Source organism: Armigeres subalbatus, chromosome 2, assembly GCF_024139115.2.
Source record: "Armigeres subalbatus isolate Guangzhou_Male chromosome 2, GZ_Asu_2, whole genome shotgun sequence".
Lineage (NCBI taxonomy): Eukaryota > Metazoa > Arthropoda > Insecta > Diptera > Culicidae > Armigeres > Armigeres subalbatus.
The window spans coordinates 89,664,142-89,683,642 of record NC_085140.1 but is presented as its reverse complement, the minus strand read 5'-3'; the positions used below and the strand labels follow the sequence as shown (position 1 = coordinate 89,683,642).

Below are 19,501 nucleotides of genomic sequence, written 5' to 3'. Positions count from 1 at the left end.
GACTCATGGCAGAGAGAATCGTTCATGATTCGACTTGTGGTTTGAATCATTGCTTGATTTCTACGTATCATTCTCCGTTGAATTAATCGAATTTACTTTCTTTGCTTAAAACATTGGAAAATAAATCCATAAGTAACATAAACTACGCTTCTATTGGGTTTTGGTTATTTTTGAAGTGAAATCCTTTTTAGCGATTAAGCGGAACGATGCGATTCTGCAAGCAAAACTCAAGCACGATGCTCTCCCTGCAGAATCGCAAGCGATCTGAAATGGGACGAAATTTTTAATTTTCTGAGCAGATATCTATTCAGTCTTACCTGTTTGGAAATAAATTAAAACAAAAACCGTGGACCATATTCCTGAAGGCGAAAACTTCAACCAGAATAGACTTTTAGAAACATATGATGTAATTAATTCATAATCACAGTATCTCCTTTTGTTAGGTATTTTAGAAAATTAGTTATATTCGGAAAATAATTTTCGAGATTCGAAATCATTGCTTCTATCGCTACAAAAATTTTTTTACAAAATTCTGTACACTAGACGATCAACAGCTGAAAGTCATTTAATTGCAACGCTTTTTAACTGCAATTCGATAGTTGCAACAGTTTTATAGTTATCGGCAAGGATGTTACCGATCATTTAGAAATTTGCGTTAGATCATTTAGTAGTTTGCCAATAACTCATTCCAGAAGCTGAATTTCAAAATGTGTTGTATGGTGGACTTCTAGCGCGAAGGTTTTTCTACAACTCTGTCAAATGGTTCGTTGTTTGAATTCCACTTGTAACGGAGTTATAGCTATAGTTTCAGTAACTTAGACTAAATGATAACAAAATTCCAATCATTTAGTTTAAGCTACTGCAACTAGCGCTATAACTCCGTTATTAGTTGAATTCTAACACAAACCACTAGGCAGAGTTGTAGAAAAACCTTCGCACTAGTAGTCCACCATACAACACATTTTGAAATTCAGCTTCTGGAATGAGTTATTGGCAAACTACTAAATGATCGAATGCAAATTACTAAAAGATCGATAACATCCTTGGTTATCGGATAGGGAACCGCTGAACTTTAAAATTGTACGAAACTCCATGGCAGCTACATTGAGCTGCAAAATCAACGTTTGAAGAATGCTTTGATTTCTAAAATGAGTAGCCGATTAGCAAACAGTTAGTAAACTAAGCCTGGTCTTGTCTTGTCTTAGCACATGAATACAGCACAGCCAGTATAAAACAGTTAGCAAACTAAGCATTGCTAACAAACAAAAATTAAAAGATTTGACTGAAGCGTATTACTAAAACGTATTAAACTATGAACTTTTTTTTGTCCCGCGTTCACACAAAATTTATCTGGTCACATTATACATATCGTATATGTATATGTACAGAGAAGATAAGTGAAAGACTTGTTCCTTTAGAATTCAATCCCTGGTAGTAGGACAGCGTTACGGTGTTGACCTAATCAATACCCTGCGTGGAAGGGCTGCCAACCAAAACAAAGATTCGAAGAATGACTGTTCAGTTTTTCGTAAGAGATACAAAAAGAGAAAACGAAATAAGACCAAAAGAAAGTTTAAAAAACTCAGGTAAATAGACCTGATAAAATAGATCACCGAGAGAGAGTCGGGTCTTCTTTTTTGTCAAACTACGAAGACAGTTGTAGTGCGCGGCGTTGTGGTTGAAAGCTATCCAAAGTGTTTGAACTAAATCAAATAAGATAAAAATCGCATGCATATGAAGCGAGCACTAAACAGGAAAATAGGTGTAAATAGTTTCTATGAGAGACTTAAAAGCTAAAAGTCTTCTTCTTATTATTGGCATTACATCCCCACACTGGGACAAAGCCGCCTCGCAGCTTAATGTTCATTGAGCACTTCCACAGTTATTAACTGCGAGGTTTCTACGCCAGGTTATCATTTTTGCATTCGTATATCATGAGGGCCAACACGATGATACTTTTATGCCCAAGGAAGTCGAGACAATTTCCAATCCGAAAATTACCTAGACTGGCACCGGGAATCGAACCCAGCCACCCTCAGCATGGTCTTGCTTTCTAGTCGCGCGTCTTACCGCACGGCTAAGTAGAGCCCCAAAAGCTAATAGAACGGTTAATTAAAATAGATAGTACGGACTACGGAGTAATTCTAAAGCTAACTGTATAGATTGTATCTTTTTTTAACAGTGAAAGAGATAACAGCATCTCATTATAAACCAGGGTGTTAATTTGTATAATACAAAAGGTGAATTATTTTCTGTAATTTGCTTAATTGACATGAGAGAGTGGTGTTCAGTGCGCTAGAGAGAATGACAACGTGGTGTGCTAATTGCTATGGGGCTGGGACAGGCCCGATTCTGCTTCCGGGCCTGTGGCCTCAGGTGTGATCCCGAAGAACATTCTATTCCGCAGTCCCGTCCAGTTCGCGATAAGCAGATAAGCCGGAACAAGTTGCCGTGGCTTGTGTCAGTTTGCAGGTGAAGCAAAGTGCATCAGTCAACGGAATCAAGCGCCGTCCAAGACGCCATCGCGCTTCCTGGAATGCGATTCCGCTGGCCGACCTACAAGTTAAGTAACCATCTCGCCAACCGGGTCGCCGGTCCAAATCTTTCGACCGACAACGACAACGACATCGCGTCAATTGGGACACAGGCTTACATATCCGAACGAAAAAGCAATCGGTGAATACGTTCTTCGTGTATCCAGCTGTAGACCGTTTGGCCGTCTGTACCATCAGCCGGGTACCATCAGCCGCCGGTGCTCATCCCGACGCATACTCCTCAGCCATCTACGTGCTTCCGAGACGGTCCGAAGTATTCCGGCTCACGAAATCCCCGCATACCGCTGGGGGTTATCCATCGCCATCGCCCCAATGCTAGCCATTGAGACCATCGTTGCAAGACAACACCCGTAAATGCTCAAGGGACGAATAAAATCATAATGTTAAGATAAAATAGTGAGTCTGGCCATTAATTAGTAGCCCTTCCTCATTGTATATGCATGGTTTTGTTCCGTTCCGTACCTAAATGTGATATTCCGGTCTTGGTTGTTAAATTTGGTAAGACTTCTTTGACTCGATTTTGGTCCACCTTGGTCAACGCACCCATAACTCTTTCTGAGCAGCCGAGAGACTTACAGAACTGATGCAAAAAGATCGTTTGTTTTATATAGCGTACACACGCTCAAACACGTTGGACCAACATTGACTCCGCCCCCAAGAAAATGCTTCGGTTGCTGCTTTGTTTGACCGTGTGTGAAGTTGTTCGAACAACCATTTGACAGTTGGCGGCTCGGTTGGAAAAAATCAAAGCGGTTTGATTTTGGTTTGACCTGTCGGAGTCAAAGTTCGCCGAACATGTTTGAGCGTTTGTAGTGAAGTCGCACAAACCCCCACACTGGCATTTTGGCATCCTAAAGTTAAATTTTTTATTTGTTTTCTGTACTAAGCATCAAGATTATAGATAGTGGAATATATAGATGAGCGAAGATAAATCCTCTGTCTCCGAGAGTAAAATTTTACCGGGTTTTCAAACATCTGAGCGTTCGGTAATGAGCCCGGTAATTTTTTGAATTACCGAATGCTCAGTAAACAAAAATGAATATGAACTGTCAAAAAGTGCAACCGAAAATGTAAATAAAATAGCAGGCCGTCGGTAAAAGTTTAACAATATTATCGGTCACTTGTCATAAGACGAGTTAGTACAATCCCATTGAATTCCACCACTTAATTGTATCTTGACAGATACGTATTTCGACCTCAAATGTAAGGCCGTCTTCAGTGTCTCGTACTTGACTCGACTTCGAGTCAAGTACGAGACACTGAAGACGGCCTTACATTTGAGGTCGAAATACGTATCTGTCAAGATACAATTAAGTGGTGGAATTCAATGGGATTGTACTAACTCGTCTTATGACAAGTGAAGACATTCCACTAAAAAGCTCAAAATAATTTTCTTATCAATATTATCGGTAAAACTTTATTTGTTTTACAGATCGATCGGTAAACAGATATTTTTTATTATTTCGAAATTAAAATAGAAAAAAAGAATTGAAAAAGAATAGAATAAGTATTCTGAGCAATTACATTTTTTAATATGATCATCTTAGCGGAAAGTAGGATATTATAAGATAACCATTTCTTCTTCCTCTTACTTCCATTTCCATTACAACTGAGGTGGAAATATTTATGTATGCTGAAGATTTGTATTGGTATCACTATATGCTTCTCCATCTTCATATCTTCTCCATCTTCTCCATCAATTTCATAAATGATTAAACTTTAAATCAAATGAGAAAAACTTTTTTTAATTCACGCAAAACCACGCTGTAAAGTTGCGACACATAGAATAATGAAAGTCGATCTATAGGTTTGCCATCAAATTGACATTGCTGGTTAGCAATTGTGCTCGGTAATTTCAAAGACATGTGTGATGGGCTGTTTGGTAAAATTATTATTTCTACGATAATTTTCAGTATTTTTTTACCGTACAGCCGACCAAAAAAAAATGCCGAAAAAAATCAATTATTTTGTTTGCGGTCTTCGGTACTTTTATTTTGTAATTAACTGAGTCACCGGTAAAAACATCAATTTTGACAGTTGGTTTACTGGTATCCCAGTAAAACCATAATTTACTGAACAAAAATTGTAAAAATAATTACCGAACAGCGGAACTCTGGCTGAGTGTGTACACACCAGTCAAGCAGTTTGACGAACATTGACTTGAAAAGGCCATTTTGTCAAAACAAAAACTCCTTTTGGCTGGGAGGGCTTTTTGGTTGAAAATGTCTTTCAGCTGAACTAGTCCTAGGTCATTTGGATGAAATGGTTGATTGGCAAAGGGAATTTTCGGCTATATGACCCATTCGACCATTCGACAATAGCCCTATCATTCAATCGACCATTTCGGCTTAACGGCATTTTTGACCACATGACCGATTTTTGACCATCTCAACCAAACAACCTGTTAAGCAAACGGCTTTTTCGACCAAATCGCCAGATCGGCCACAAGTCGCTTTTCGCCAAACTACATTTTCGGCCAAACCTTTTTCGTCCTAAGAACCGTTTCGGTCAAAAGTTCTATTCGGTCCAATGGAATTGAACTAGATGACTTTTGGACGTTAGACAAAATTGTTCAAAAAGGGTAAGGGTCGTCTTACTGAAAGTCATACGGCGCAAATCAATTTGGCCAAATACTATTCTATTTGACCTTCCCCTTTTCGAACAGTTTTGAAAAAGTCGCTTTTATCCTCACCCTAATGTATATCAGAATAGCCAAACTCGTGACCGTGAGTAAGTAGTTGAAATGCTGCTGGTCCACAAAGGCGTCTATTGGCGACAGGACGCAGGATGCCCGGTCGTGTATTTTTTCCGTGCTTCGAAACTGTCCTGACGACAAAAAGACGCATTTTATGAATAATGTTAGGCGTAAATTTACCCAATGGCACCTGAAGTAACGGCAGACGACGCGTCGGTGACGGGTTTTCTCTTGGTTGCCACATACTCTTAGTTTTGCTTCTTTGAGCATGGTGTCAACGGATTTTGTTTTCTGTGTACTTATTGTATGTTAAAATGGTATTACGACCACATGGTATGATTATTCTACAAAACTTCCCCGAGAACCGTATTTGAACTCTTCAACTGGCAATGCTGCTGGGCAGTGTTGTCCTACACTCGGTGCAAAAAATACTGCTCTTTGCTTTTACTCCATCTAAACGATTTTATAGCATTAACTAAGTAAGTTCAACTAATAGAGGGATATTTAAATTTACTAAATGTCATTTCGAACTGTCAAAAAAAATTCACGCCAGAGCCACAGGAGCGCGCGCACTGAAAATACGCTGGAGTGTTTCCACTGAAGTGTATTTTCAGCGCGCGCGCTCCTTTGGCTCTGGCGTGCATTTTTTTTGACAGTTTGGCATGACGTTTAGGAAATTCAAATATCCCTCTATTAGTTGAACTTACTTATCTAAGACTATAAAACCGCTTAGATGGAGTTGTAACATCAAAGAGCAGATTTTTTTGCACTGAGTGTAGGACAACACTGCTGCTGGGTATATATTTGTAGTCAAAATCAAATTTCTGGCTCGAAGCTTATGAAGCTTTCGATGAGGATTATGTGTTTTTTCATTCTCCTCCTAGTTTCAAACTAATTTGTCTATTTACTGATGATGCTCCCTTTGCGAAACCAGATTCTCATAAAGTGTGAAATTTTACTTAAAGTTTTTAGTGACCTTTGCGTTTATCAGATATTTATAAACAAACTCACATTTGCCCATGGCATATAAAAACTAAGAGCCAATGTGCTCGATCATCGTTAACCTTCCGGGTGCTTCCGGTATTCGCACCGTTGTAAAAAGTACAACACCTTCAAAAACAGCATCCTTATCGTTCACAATAGCGGTGAGACTGCGTGAGTGGTCCAGGATTATGCGAGTCCCAGAAAGTTATATAGATATCGTCACTGTCCTTAGAAAATCATACTTTCCCATTGATCATTCCAGTTTAAATATATAAGGTAGTTATCGAATATATCTTTCGAGCAATGACATAAATCTAAAAATAATCCAAAATCTACTCTAATTACCAATTTCTCTCCAAATTGAGTTGCCCCTGGCTTAGGAGAATTATTTCGGCAACCCATAAATTGCCCCGAACGTTTGAATCGTGTTTAGTATTTACCTGCCCTAAATCCTGTACGGAACCAGTGCCGGACAGAGCTCAAGTGCCAAAATGCTAACAATAAGACAGTTTCTCTTTATCCGAATGAAAGCAACCAAGCCTATACCATTATTCTGTATGGGCCATCTCAATGGGCCGTATTCATGTGCGAACAAGCATAACCACAAAACATGTGATGTTATTACGGCTGGAATCCAATTTATCTTCTCTTCATGCCGGCCATACCGGAATATGTGAATTCATTTCCAGACCGGTTTGTGAATCGCTCCTCGGTGGATGGGGGCGCCGGTGGTGGTGATCTCGCCGGTGATGATGATACAAGCAAAGCTCATCACGACGAACGTTTGGCCCTTGGAGGCATCAGGTTCCAGTGTCTGTGCGTGTGTGTGAATTTATGCGAGCCTTAATCGGGTATGAGATGATGATAAATTATTCATTAAGTAGACCTGATTCCTGGCCCGGTCTGGTCAGTCCTCAACGTACGTCAGTTTTGTTTATTTGTTCAGCCTTGAAGACGGAAGCCTTAAGACATACTCTCGACCCCGTTGCATCGGGCGGAAGGACTGCTTCCTTTCCGGACGCATTTTCAACTAGTGTCGGCGTCGTTTGCCCATCCAGCATCGATAAAATGTTGAAATTTATTTTCCTGTTCCATCAAATTAGTTTTCCGGTGATATCCGGTTCGTAGCCTATGCCGCAGTGTACACAAATGTTCGTAGCTGCTGAGCCGGAACAAACACAGATGCTGGTACCAATTCAAAACAAGTTTATCGATCGTTCTCAAAATTACCTTCGGTATAGATATGGGTAAAATATGGTGAAAAGTGGCTCGAGATTTAAGGGTACAAAACTTACGACACCCTCAGAAATAAATATGATTCATTGGAAACTAGTAAAGTAAATTTATAATGTGGGAGACAGGATTATCACAGTTCGAGAGGAAGAAGAATCTGAAGAACAATACGAGTAAAAGTTTTTTGTTTCTAATGTCCACTTGATGTTGAGATTAGCTTTCTGAATTGTGCATGGGTTTGGGTTTGGATCATGGGTTTTTAGAGTCATTATAATTATTCATTCAGACTATGATCGCAGTTGAGTGAAATGATCTCGAATTGATTCCAAATCTTTCCCTCACCATGTGAAGTCGTGTGCGATCAGATCATGACTACTCAATTAAATTCTGTCATTCTATCCGCTAGACCCTAAAATACGTCAATAATCATGAAGGCCTACATGTGGTAACAAACGCCATGCCATCGACACATCCATGTTTTATTGAATCCCAAAAAGATGTCCAAGGGAACCTACGATCAGCTGAGAATGCTCGAAACACGTCGAGAGTTTGAAGTATCTACACCAATAATTTCTAGGAGTATTGGAGCTCATTCTGGTCCATGTATTGGCATCCGCCTTGGACAAGGAACACATGGTTAAACACGGTGACCTTCATATGTATTATCGAATGATGAAGTATCTCAAAGAGGAGTGCTTTACCATGGAAAGATGTGATGGTCTATCCATGAAACAGGGGCCCCTCATAACCGAGATCAATCATCTCTGGAACTAGGACAAGCCAAAAGTCTTTGGCAGCAGTAACGAAGGAATCGGAGTCAAATTGTGATTTCTGTGGGAAAGGGCACCTAAGCTTTACTGTCCGGAGCAAGGATTATCCGTATAACAACGTCTTGCAAAAGTCAGGGAATGCAATGTGTGCTTAATAACCTGAAGCGAGAACATCGTGGTAGCAACTGCTCGTCAAATAAAACTTGCAATTGCTGTAAGCGCCGCCACCATAGTCTGCTACACGCCGAGGACAAAGTCGAAACCAATGAAGAATCTTAATCGAATACAGCGAGCCAACAGATCCTAAAGAAGGGAGATCAGTAGTTGAGTCTGATGACATCTGCCAGCTGTCGCAGCGAGAATGTACCCTGTGCTTCATGTGCTTCTAACAGCTGTGGTGGACGTTATTGATAAAAACAAAAAAAAACCCACCCGTGTCGAATTTTATTAGAAGGCAGCTCCCAAGTCAATCTTATTTCTAATCGTATGGTCCAGGTTTGGGCTCCTGGCTCGTGAGTTGCAGAATGCCGACGTGAATGTGGCAGCCATCCAGGAAATACGGTGGCCCAGAACTGCAGAACGTGAATTCCGGGCGGTGAATCCCATAGCGAACACTTCATTCAAGTTCCACATCTACTATAGCGGCGGTGACAGATCAGAACGAGGAGTTGGCTTCATGATGATCGGGAAGCAGATGAAGCGTGTTATCCGGTGGAAGCCGATAAGCGACCGCATTTGCGTGTTGAGAATGAAGGGCAAATTCTTCAACTATAGTTTGATCAGCATCTATGCCCCAACGAACGATAAGCCTGATAACGTGAAGGATGAGTTCTATGAGAGCCTTGATATGGCCTACGGAGAGTGCCCAACACACGATGTAAAGATTGACAAAAAATTCAAAAATCAAAAAATTGATTTTGCTCCACAGTGCTCATCTGGTTCTTTATCATGTTCTGGGTGTCCTCTGAAAGTTTGAGCTCATTTGGATTTAAACTGATTTAGCACAAGCCGTTTCAAGTTTGCATGCAAATTAGTATGGGGATTTTTTTTATACTTTTAATGACGCTTCCCCATTAAGCGCAGGTTAAAAGAAAACCTACATAGCTAGAAGGAATGATAAAGAATCAGATGAGCGCTGTGGAGCAAAATCAATTTTTTGAATCACCCTAATGCTGGTCGACGGACGACATTTCTCTTATCTTATAGATGGAAGGTCCTTCAGAGGTCCGAACATCGACTCGGATCATTACCTTGTAGTTGCAAAAATTCGGGCGCGACTCTCCAGCGTCACGAATTCACGAAACAACAGGTGCGTTTCAATATCCAACAGTACCACCAGCTCGTCCATCTGAACAGTACCACCAGAAGCTGGACGAGCGGATAGGAGATGCCACCGGATCTGCCGACGTCAACAGATTGTGGGAAAATATCCACGAAGCTGTGACTACAACAGCGCAGAAAGTGTTAGTCACTGCACAGCGACGCCAACGAAATGATTGGTTTGATGAGGAGTGCCAGAAAGTGACGGACGAGAAAAATTTTTCTAGAAGTCGAATGCTAGTGACTCATACCCGTTCCAACAGAGAACAGTACATTGTAGCAAGGGCAGAAGAGAAACGAGGATGAGAAGGATGAAGAACTGCCTGCCGGCTGGTTGGATGGTCTCATATGCTCAATCTATAAGAAAGGGCACAGACTAGAGTGTGCCAATTACAGAGGGATCACCCTTCTGAACTCGGCGTACAAATTCCTGTCGCGTATCCTGTTTAACAGACTGAGAACGTTTGAGGAGTCCTTCGTCGGCGAATACCAGGCAGGTTTTCGTGAGGGCCGATCTACGACGGATCAGATATTTAGCCTGCGGATGATCCTTGATAAATTCCGGGAATACAACTTGCAGACTCACCATCTGTTCATCGATTTCAAAGAAGCGTACGATTCAGTGAAAAGAAATGAGCTGTGGCAGATAATGTCCTAACATGGTTTTCCGGCGAAACTGATTAGACTAAAACGTGCAACGCTGGACGGCTCGAAATCAAGTATTCGGATGGCAGACGAAGTGTCAACCTCGTTTGTGACCTTAGACGGATTGAAACAGGGTGTTGCACTTTCGAATTTATTGTTCGACTTTTCCCCCGAAGGTGCTATTAAGAGATCTGACGTGAAGAAGAACGGCACGGTCGTATATGCTCCTGGGCTTTGCGGAAGACATCAACCTCATTGGAATCGATCGCAGAACAGTAGTGGAGGCTTTTGTCCCACTGAAATGGGACATATTGCTGCTGCGAATAGGGCCTTTTACGGATTACGTAACCAGCTTATGTCCCGCAACATTCAGACGGAAACGAAATTTGCTCTATACAAAACTCTGATTCTACCAGTGGCTCTTTATGGACGTGAAGCATGGACGTTAAAGAGGCGGACCGGAGAGCTTTCGAAGTTTTCGAGCGAAAAGTGCTGCGTACAATACTCGGGGTGAAACTAGAAAATGTTGTGTGGGGCAGACGCATGAATCATGAGCTGTATCTAGTATACAAAGAAAAAAATATTGTGAATCGTATAAAATACGGCAGACTTCAGTGGGCTGGTCACTTAGTGCGAATGTCAGAAAAAAGAATAGCGAAAACAATATTCAAAGAGAAACAGATAAGGGCTGGTGACTTCGTGGAAGGCCACGAACACGCTGGCTGCCCGCGGTGGAATCCGACCTGGGGACCATGAATGTTCGGGGAAACTGGAGGAACATCGACGACGATTATGGAGCTCTACAATACGCCAGGCATAGGTGTATGAACGCTGTAGCCAACCAGGTATCAGGTAGGTAATCCAGGTTTTAGGAATGAAGAAGTATCCATCTAACATCGTCGTAGCAGGGATTAATGACACTAACACCAATATATAGATATGCAAAGGCGTGTGATCGGGTGGTGGCCGATCAACGAGAGAATGTGCAGGTTGAGGATCAAAGGCCGGTTCTTCAACTTCAAAATCATCTTAGGAGATTTGAATGCTCAGGTTGGCCAAGTGGAGGAGTTTAGACCGACTGTTGACACCGTGGTATATCTCAGTGTAGCAAACTATTACGGTAAGAGGAGCTCAGTTTGCATACCTCATTGGTATTGCTGTATTTGGTCTATTCCACCTACTGATGCCTAGATGAAGAGGAAAAAAGCGGATATTCGTAGCAAAACAAATAGGCGTCTCGGAGGCGAGCCAGCCTGGGGCTGCAAGTCTCCTTAATAAAGCTAAAAAAAAAAAAAAAAAAAAAAAAAAAAACAAATAGGCGGCACTAAAAGTAGTGCAAAGTAAGAATTGTACTTACATATAGATTTTGTTACGGCAAGATTAGCAGGTCGTTTAGTGCAAATATTAGGGTTAGAAACCAATCATTGTAAGTTAATTGAAGTGATGAATTCTAATAAAACCATATTATAGTTTAAGCTGCTACAATAGGAAAACGGCTGCTTTAAAAATTGGTTATCCCGAACAAACTTAAAAATGATTGAAAGGAGTTACCCTTCCAACGACATGATCGATCCAGCTGCCAAACGATGTGCTGCTTGTGACGAACATTCTATCATAAACGAAAGGATGGTTCAGTGCGTAAGTTGTCAGCAGTGGTTCCACACGCGCTGCATCGAAGTACCATCCGGGGCTATCATGAGAAAATGGTTCTGTAGTGAAGCGATATGTCATCAAGGAAAAATGAATGAAAATCTTGTAAAAACGACCGGGGACCATTCTGATCAATTCATCGTAAAATCCTACACGGAGTTAACCTTTGAAGAAAAGCTGAAAGTTATCGAAGAAAACCAAAAACGAATAGAAAGGGAGCTGGAAGCGGAAATTGTTCTGAAGAGAAAAGAGATGGAGATAAATCAGGCAATCCGAAGAAAACGGCTAGAGATGGAGAAACAAATGCGAGAAGATCAGGAAGAACACGAGAAGATAGTTTTGGAAGTACTTCTACTAGAGCGTAAGTTGCAACTGAAGCGTATGAAGCGCAGGCAGCAGTCATTTGAAGAATCTATGAAAAGAACGGAAAAAGAAATATCGTGCCTACTATGGGCTAGAAAGCGAAACAAATATGGAGAAAAGGATCGTAAAGGTGAAGGAACTAGTGAAAGTGACAACCATGAAGAATTTGAAAAAGTTCTATCGTTTGAAGAAAGAAAGATCGTAAAGAAACGAAAGGGGAAGAGTGATCAAAATCAACAAAGGCTGAGCCAGCTTCAGTTGCAGTGTATGCCAACTAAAACTCAATTGTCTGCAAGGAGTTGCCTCTGTAAAAAGCTACCGACATTCTCGGGAAAGTCAGAAGAATGGCCACTATTTTACGGTGCGTATCAAGCATCTAATAAAGCATGTGGATATACTGACGTGGAAAATCTTGTTCGGCTGCAAGAATGCCTGAAAAATCCGGCTCTCGAGATGGTTCGGGGACAGTTACTGTTTCCGAAGTCGGTACCAAAAGTTATTGAGAAGCTGCGGATGCTGTACGGTCGACCGGAGCAAATTTTGCAGAGTCATTTACACAAAATTCGTCACTTGGAATCACCAAAGGCTGGTAGGCTCACCAGTTTCATTCCCTTCGGTACTATAATCGAACATTTAGAAGCAGCGGGTCTCAAACAACATTTAATGAACCCCCTTTTGGTTCATGAACTGGTACAGAAACTGCCAGACAATGATAAACGCAACTGGGTGAGATTTAAAACAGGTGTAAAGAAAGTAACACTTCGGACGTTTACGGATTTTGTTTCCGGAATAGTGTCAGAAGCATGTGAAGCAAATGTTAACTTGGGGTATAAAACTAAGAACGAGTCAACTGATGATGATCATTTAAAAATTAGAAATAGCGTTGTGGAGACTCTCCTGGACCACTGGAGAGTCACCGGACAGATCTCACCGAGAAAACATGTTTGCAAGTTCAAAGAGGGCTGCAACGTCGCAGAGTGCCGAGGAGCGCATAACACGCTCCTGCATCCAATGAATCACCTAATTGAAACAAGTGCACATATGCAAACAAGAAGAGATACGATGTTCCGAATGATTCCGGTTACATTGCATTATGGAAGACGTTCGATTACAGCACTAGCGTTTCTGGATGAAGGCTCGTCGGTAACTCTTCTTGAACGCAACTTGGCAGATCGATTGGGAGTAAAAGGTGTGAATGAAAACCTCACCATTCAGTGGACGGCTGATATTGAACGGATCGAGAGGCATTCAACGCGTTCGAATGTATGGGTGTCAGCTTTAGGAATGGATGAGAAGATACTGTTACCCACAATTCACACCGTCAACAAGCTGATGCTACCAGCGCAGTCTGTAGATGCTGAGGATCTGAGCCGACAATATGAACATTTTAGAGGATTACCCATTTCTTCATATGATGGACAACCTCAGATTCTTATTGGTTTGAATAACCTTCATTCATTCGCGCCGCTTGAAGCAAAGATCGGTGCAGTTATGGAACCGATTGCAGTGCGTTGTCGACTTGGGTGGACTGTATACGGACCATTACAAACTTCTAACGCAAAAATATCAAATGGATACATGAACATACATCAGAGCAGCATAAATGGAGAAAATAAATTCCGGAAACATATCAAACCAGTGGTTGACGACAGTTTTGAGATCAGCCAACTGAGTTTCTTCAAAAATCGGAATATCAGAAACATACGTACGATTAATTCGTATTGCGCTTGAACAAATATTTTCAATACGAAGAAATCCGCGCAGCAACAGGACATGATCTCTGAGTTTTCTAGATGATTTCTTGAACTAGCGGTGTTGTGGAGTAAAGCTAAATCCTAGAATTTCTAGGAAATACAGGATGTTACGGGCTGGGGTATGTTGACACCGTGGTATTTCTCAGTGTAGCAAACTATTACGGTAAGAGGAGCTCAGTTTGCATACCTCATTGGTATTGCTGTATTTGGTCTATTCCACCTACTGATGCCTAGATGAAGAGGAAAAAAGCGGATATTCGTAGCAAAACAAATAGGCGGCACTAAAAGTAGTGCAAAGTAAGAATTGTACTTACATATAGATTTTGTTTTAGTAGGGTTTTGGTCACCGTGAATTTTTATATCTTTGGGTTGTTGATTTTTTTCGGTGAAAAACGACACACACAATTCCCGTTTTTTAATAACGTTTCGGCTTATTCCATTCAGCCATCATCAGATCTGCGAAAATGTTTTATTAATTACTTTTGAATTTAAATACAATTTTCTTTTCACCCACTTACATTGAAAAAAACGTTCACATCCCACCAGTGTGGTCTAATAACTAACCCCCCTTTTTTACTCGATCTAACACTATCAGCTCCTATGTGTGTATTGCACCATGTGCGTCATCGTCGCTGCCGAGTGGACGTTCGCCTGTTCAACGATCGTATTTTGCACACTAGTGCGTTGTAGGCCGAGTCTATACCACCGCATTCTCGTTGCAGATTTACCGTCACGTCATTGCCCATCAACTTTATGTGGAAAGCCTCCGCGATTAACCTGCTCTCCTGGTTTTCGATTTGTTCCAATATAGTTGTGTTGTTGAAATCAAAATTGTGTCCGTCTGTCAAATGATGTTGCGCAAGACCCGTCCTCGACTCCTTCTTTCTTATGCTGGAAACGAGAATCAACGAACATAGAACCAGCATAAGAAAGAAGGAGTCGAGGACGGGTCTTGCGCAACATCATTTGACAGACGGACACAATTTTGATTTCAACAACACAACTATATTGGAACAAATCGAAAACCAGGAGAGCAGGTTAATCGCGGAGGCTTTCCACATAAAGTTGATGGGCAATGACGTGACGGTAAATCTGCAACGAGAATGCGGTGGTATAGACTCGGCCTACAACGCACTAGTGTGCAAAATACGATCGTTGAACAGGCGAACGTCCACTCGGCAGCGACGATGACGCACATGGTGCAATACACACATAGGAGCTGATAGTGTTAGATCGAGTAAAAGAGGGTTTAGTTATTAGACCACACTGGTGGGATGTAAACGTTTTTTTCAATGTAAGTGGGTGAAAAAGAAAATTGTATTTAACTAAAAGTAATTAATAAAACATTTTCGCAGATCTGATGATGGCTGAATGGAGTAAGCCGAAACGTTATTAAAAAACGGGAATTGTGTGTGTCGTTTTTCACCGAAAAAAATCAACAACCCAAAGATATATAGATTTTGTTACGGCAAGATTAGCAGGTCGTTTAGTGCAAATATTAGGGTTAGAAACCAATCATTGTAAGTTAATTGAAGTGATGAATTCTAATAAAACCATATTATAGTTTAAGCTGCTACAATAGGAAAACGGCTGCTTTAAAAATTGGTTATCCCGAACACCGACTATTGGGAAGTTCCAGCCCCAGTCAACATTTTGGTACCTATATCTCTTGATATAGGTTATTATATAAGAACCAACTTAATCGTATATAGTGCACAGATTGGCTATATACGTACCAAAGTGGAGGCGATATAGGTACATACGAGTTTAATTATACGATTTTTCCCGACATCATGAGAACAGTACACCCAGGTTTTTTTTACGCGGTTGGAATTCATTAATTTCTCGGTTAACCTGAACTTTTACAGCTTTTCAAATACCCCCTGAATTTTCTTTGATTTTTTGTGAATTTTTTGGTGGGGTTAACTCATTGCTTCATTGACCCTGAAGGTCTTAAACGACCAAAACCAAACCGTGTAAAAAAAACCTGGGTGTATTACGATTATACATAAAAATATGAAAAATAAAAAAAATCTTACCAGCACCAAGCCTCGAAACATGCGATCTTTGGATTTGCAGGCGGATACTCTACCACTGCACTATACTGCATATCTTATACTGATTCGGATTTTTGTCCAACTTAAACTACACAATTTATATCTTTACAACTGCTTGAAACTTCAACAAGCCTTTTCGTTTGAAGTGGTTTCGATTGTATTACGATTCACATAGACATTCATTCGCACTCATATAGGATATTGCAAGGAGTATAAGTCATTACGAGTTTTTATTCACACAATTATGATTGATTTTCGCTACGGTAAACATTATCGTATACGATGCATTCAATACAACATCTTTTGACAATAATCTGACAAAGTTTAATATACAATGCGATTCAGATTTTTGATGGACGCAAATGCGACTTTATTTGCTGTTTGTTATACGATATGTGGTTTACTGGGGCACTTACCGGCTGACGAACGAAAACGGCCTACCACTAATTGATTTCGCCGCCTCCAAGAATATGGCCATTCGCAGCACCTACTTCCAACACAGCCTCCCGTATCGGTACACCTGGAGATCACCACTGCATACAGAATCACAAATCGACCACGTTCTAATTGATGGACGGCACTTCTCCGATATTATCGACGTTAGGATTATCGTGGCGCTAACATCGACTCTGACCACTATCTGGTGATGGTTAAACTGCGCCCAAAACTATCCGTCATCAACAATGTTCGGTACCAACGACCTAGAGCGACTGAAGCAGCCTGATGTCATCACTGCATACGCGCAGCATCTCGAGGCAGCGTTGCCGGAAGAGAGTGAGCTCGATGGGGCCCTCTTGAGGACTGCTGGAATACAGTCAAAGCAGCAATTACCGACGCAGCGGAGAACAACGTCGGATTTGTGGGACGAAGTCAACGGAACGATTGGTTTGACGAAGAGTGCAGACAGATTGTGGAGGAGAAGGACGCAGCGCAGGCGGTCGCGCTGCAGCAAGGTACCCGGCAGAACGTGGAACGTTATTGACGGAAGCGGAGACAGCAGACCCGCCTTTTTCAGGAGAAGAAATGTCGCCTGGAAGAAGCGGAGTGCGGGGAGATGGAACAGCTGTGCCGTTCTCAAGAAACACGAAAGTTCTACCAGAAGCTCAACGCATACCGCAAAGGCTTCGTGCCACGAGCCGAAATGTGCCAGGATAAGGATGGGAGCATCTTGACGAACGAACGTGTGGTGATCGAAAGGTGGAAGCAGCACTACGAGGAACATTTGAATGGCACTGAGAGTACAGGCAGTGAAAGTCAAGGCAGCGCCTACAAAGTGATATCCCAGATCATCTTCCGTCGTCTGTCGTCATTAGTGAGTGAGTTCGTGGGAAGTTATCAAGCCGGCTTCGTTGACGGTCGCTCGACAACGGACCAGATCTTTACTGTACGGCAAATTCTTCAAAAATGCCGTGAATACCAGGTCCCAACGCACCATCTGTTCGTTGATTTCATGTCGGCATTCGACAGTATACACCACGTAGAGCTATGGAAAGCACAGCTTTCCTAGGAAGCTTACCAGACTGATCAAAGCAACGGTGGATGGTGTGCAAAACTGTGTGAAGATTTCGGGCGAACACTCCAGTTCGTTCGAATCGCGCCGGGGACTAAGACAAGGTGATGGACTTTCGTGCCTGTTGTTCAGCATTGCGCTAGAAGGTGTCAGGCGGAGAGCCGGGTGTAGCAGTCGGGGTACGATTTTCAACAGATCCAGTCCAGTTTATTTGTTTCGCGGATGACATGGACATTGTCGGCCGAACATTTGCAAAGGTGGCAGAACTGTACAACCGCCTGATACGTGAAGCAACAAAAGTTGGATCGGTGGTGAAAGTATCGAAGACAAAGGGGGCAGAACAAGCGCGACAGGGCCCTCCTGGGAAGCAGTGTTACGATAGACGGGAATACCTTCCAGGTGATCGAGGAATTCGTCTACTATGCATCCTTGCTAACGGCTGATAAAAATGCTGGTCTTGAAATAATAAGAAAGAAACTGCGATCAAAAAAGATTCACCATCGCACCAAATGTGTCATGTACAAGACGCTTATAAGACAGGTAGTCCTCTACGGACATGAAACATGGACAATGCCCGAGGAGAACTTGCAAGCGCACGGAGTATTCGAGAGACGGGTGCATAAGACCATCTTTGGCGGTGTGCAAGAAGATGGCGTGTAGCCGCGAAGAATAAACCACGAGCTCGCCCGTACGATGGGCAGGGCATGTTGCAAGAATGTCGGATAGAAACCAAAGATGATGTTCGCTTCCGATCCGGCAGGTACGAGACGGCGTGGAGCGCAGCGAGCGAGGTGGGCAGACCAGGTGCAAAACGACTAGGCGAGCGTGGGGCGCATTCGAGGATGGAGTGATGCGGCCTCGACCCGTGTATTGTGGCGTCAAATTGTTGATTCAGTGTTATCTGTTTAGATCAGAGGCGCATCCACGTCCCGAGTCGTGGGTAGGACAAATAGGAAATGGCGATTTGGGCAACAGTTCTGGCAGTACTAGCATTAAACGATTCGCATGATTATTAGGTATTACAAGCCCAGACTATTGTAGGAGAGTCGTGATGAACTTATAATATCTAATAAAAAATCACGATAAAGAAAAAAAATGTTTTGGAGTAGCATCATTTCCATCCGTTACCACAGATATTGATTTTGGACTAATCACTATCTCTTAGATGGAAGCAACACACTCTCCAACAGTCGAGATCTTTCCTGACCACTGCCCTGTGAATGCTGGAGGGAAAATGATTATAATTATAATAAATTACTGGCTGGACACATACTTAAGAAAGGAGCAGAAAACTATGAATTCTGATATATGCCACGTAGTGTGGACTGTGGAACCTATAGCAGTAGAAATCGTTTTGGTAGAACGTGAAACACAGAACAAACATACAGAACATACAGACATACAGAACAGCAATCTTCTGCTTGTAGGCATAAGCAATAGCTACTAGACCACCAAACTTGTCTCCGATTTGAGCAACAGTTCTCGTGTTGAGAAATCAAAAATAATCAGCGCTTTTCAAGTAGTGCATATGGCCAGAATGCCCATAATTTGAAAAAAAAAATCCTTGATTTCTATGACATTGCTTTTCCCAGATTGTACAAGAATTTCCATGAGGCTTGACATACATCTTGGAATTCTTACCATTATCGAATATCTTTCCAAGTTTGGAGAAGTCACGGATCACAAAAATTCGAAAAAATATTCAATGATTTCATTCAATTTAAGCAACAACAAAAAATCAGAAATGTTTATGGATCTAGTATTTTAAAGCAAACAACCAAAAACATATTTTGGGAGCTCAGAATCCCTTACTGACTAGATTAAACCGGGATCTGAAGTGTTTCTGGTTCCCCAGATTTCAAAAAATCTTTCAAAATAATCCTGGCTCGTCTCTTGGCTAACTTTAAAGTTACCATTTGCTAACATTTACCAGCCAATGACTTCATATGCCCATACCATAATCAT

The 19,501-nt window shown here is 41.7% G+C and overlaps 1 protein-coding gene across 1 annotated transcript; it reads left to right on the top strand.

Moving 5' to 3' along the window:
• Positions 1 to 11,942: 11,942 nt before the first annotated feature.
• LOC134209084 (uncharacterized) lies at positions 11,943 to 15,160 on the top strand. Its single transcript, XM_062685063.1, has 2 exons — positions 11,943 to 12,941; positions 14,999 to 15,160. The coding sequence occupies exons 1-2, from the start codon at positions 11,943 to 11,945 to the stop codon at positions 15,158 to 15,160; spliced, it is 1,161 nt and encodes a 386-aa protein (XP_062541047.1).
• The last annotated feature ends 4,341 nt before the right edge of the window (positions 15,161 to 19,501 follow it).

Excerpts from the sequence above, each read along its gene's own strand:
- LOC134209084 (XM_062685063.1), top strand. The coding sequence starts at position 11,943 with ATGAATGAAAATCTTGTAAAAACGACCGGGGACCATTCTGATCAATTC. Across the intron at positions 12,942-14,998 it reads ACAATGATAAACGCAACTGG|GAGAGCAGGTTAATCGCGGA; the intron begins GTGAGATTTAAA and ends ATCGAAAACCAG.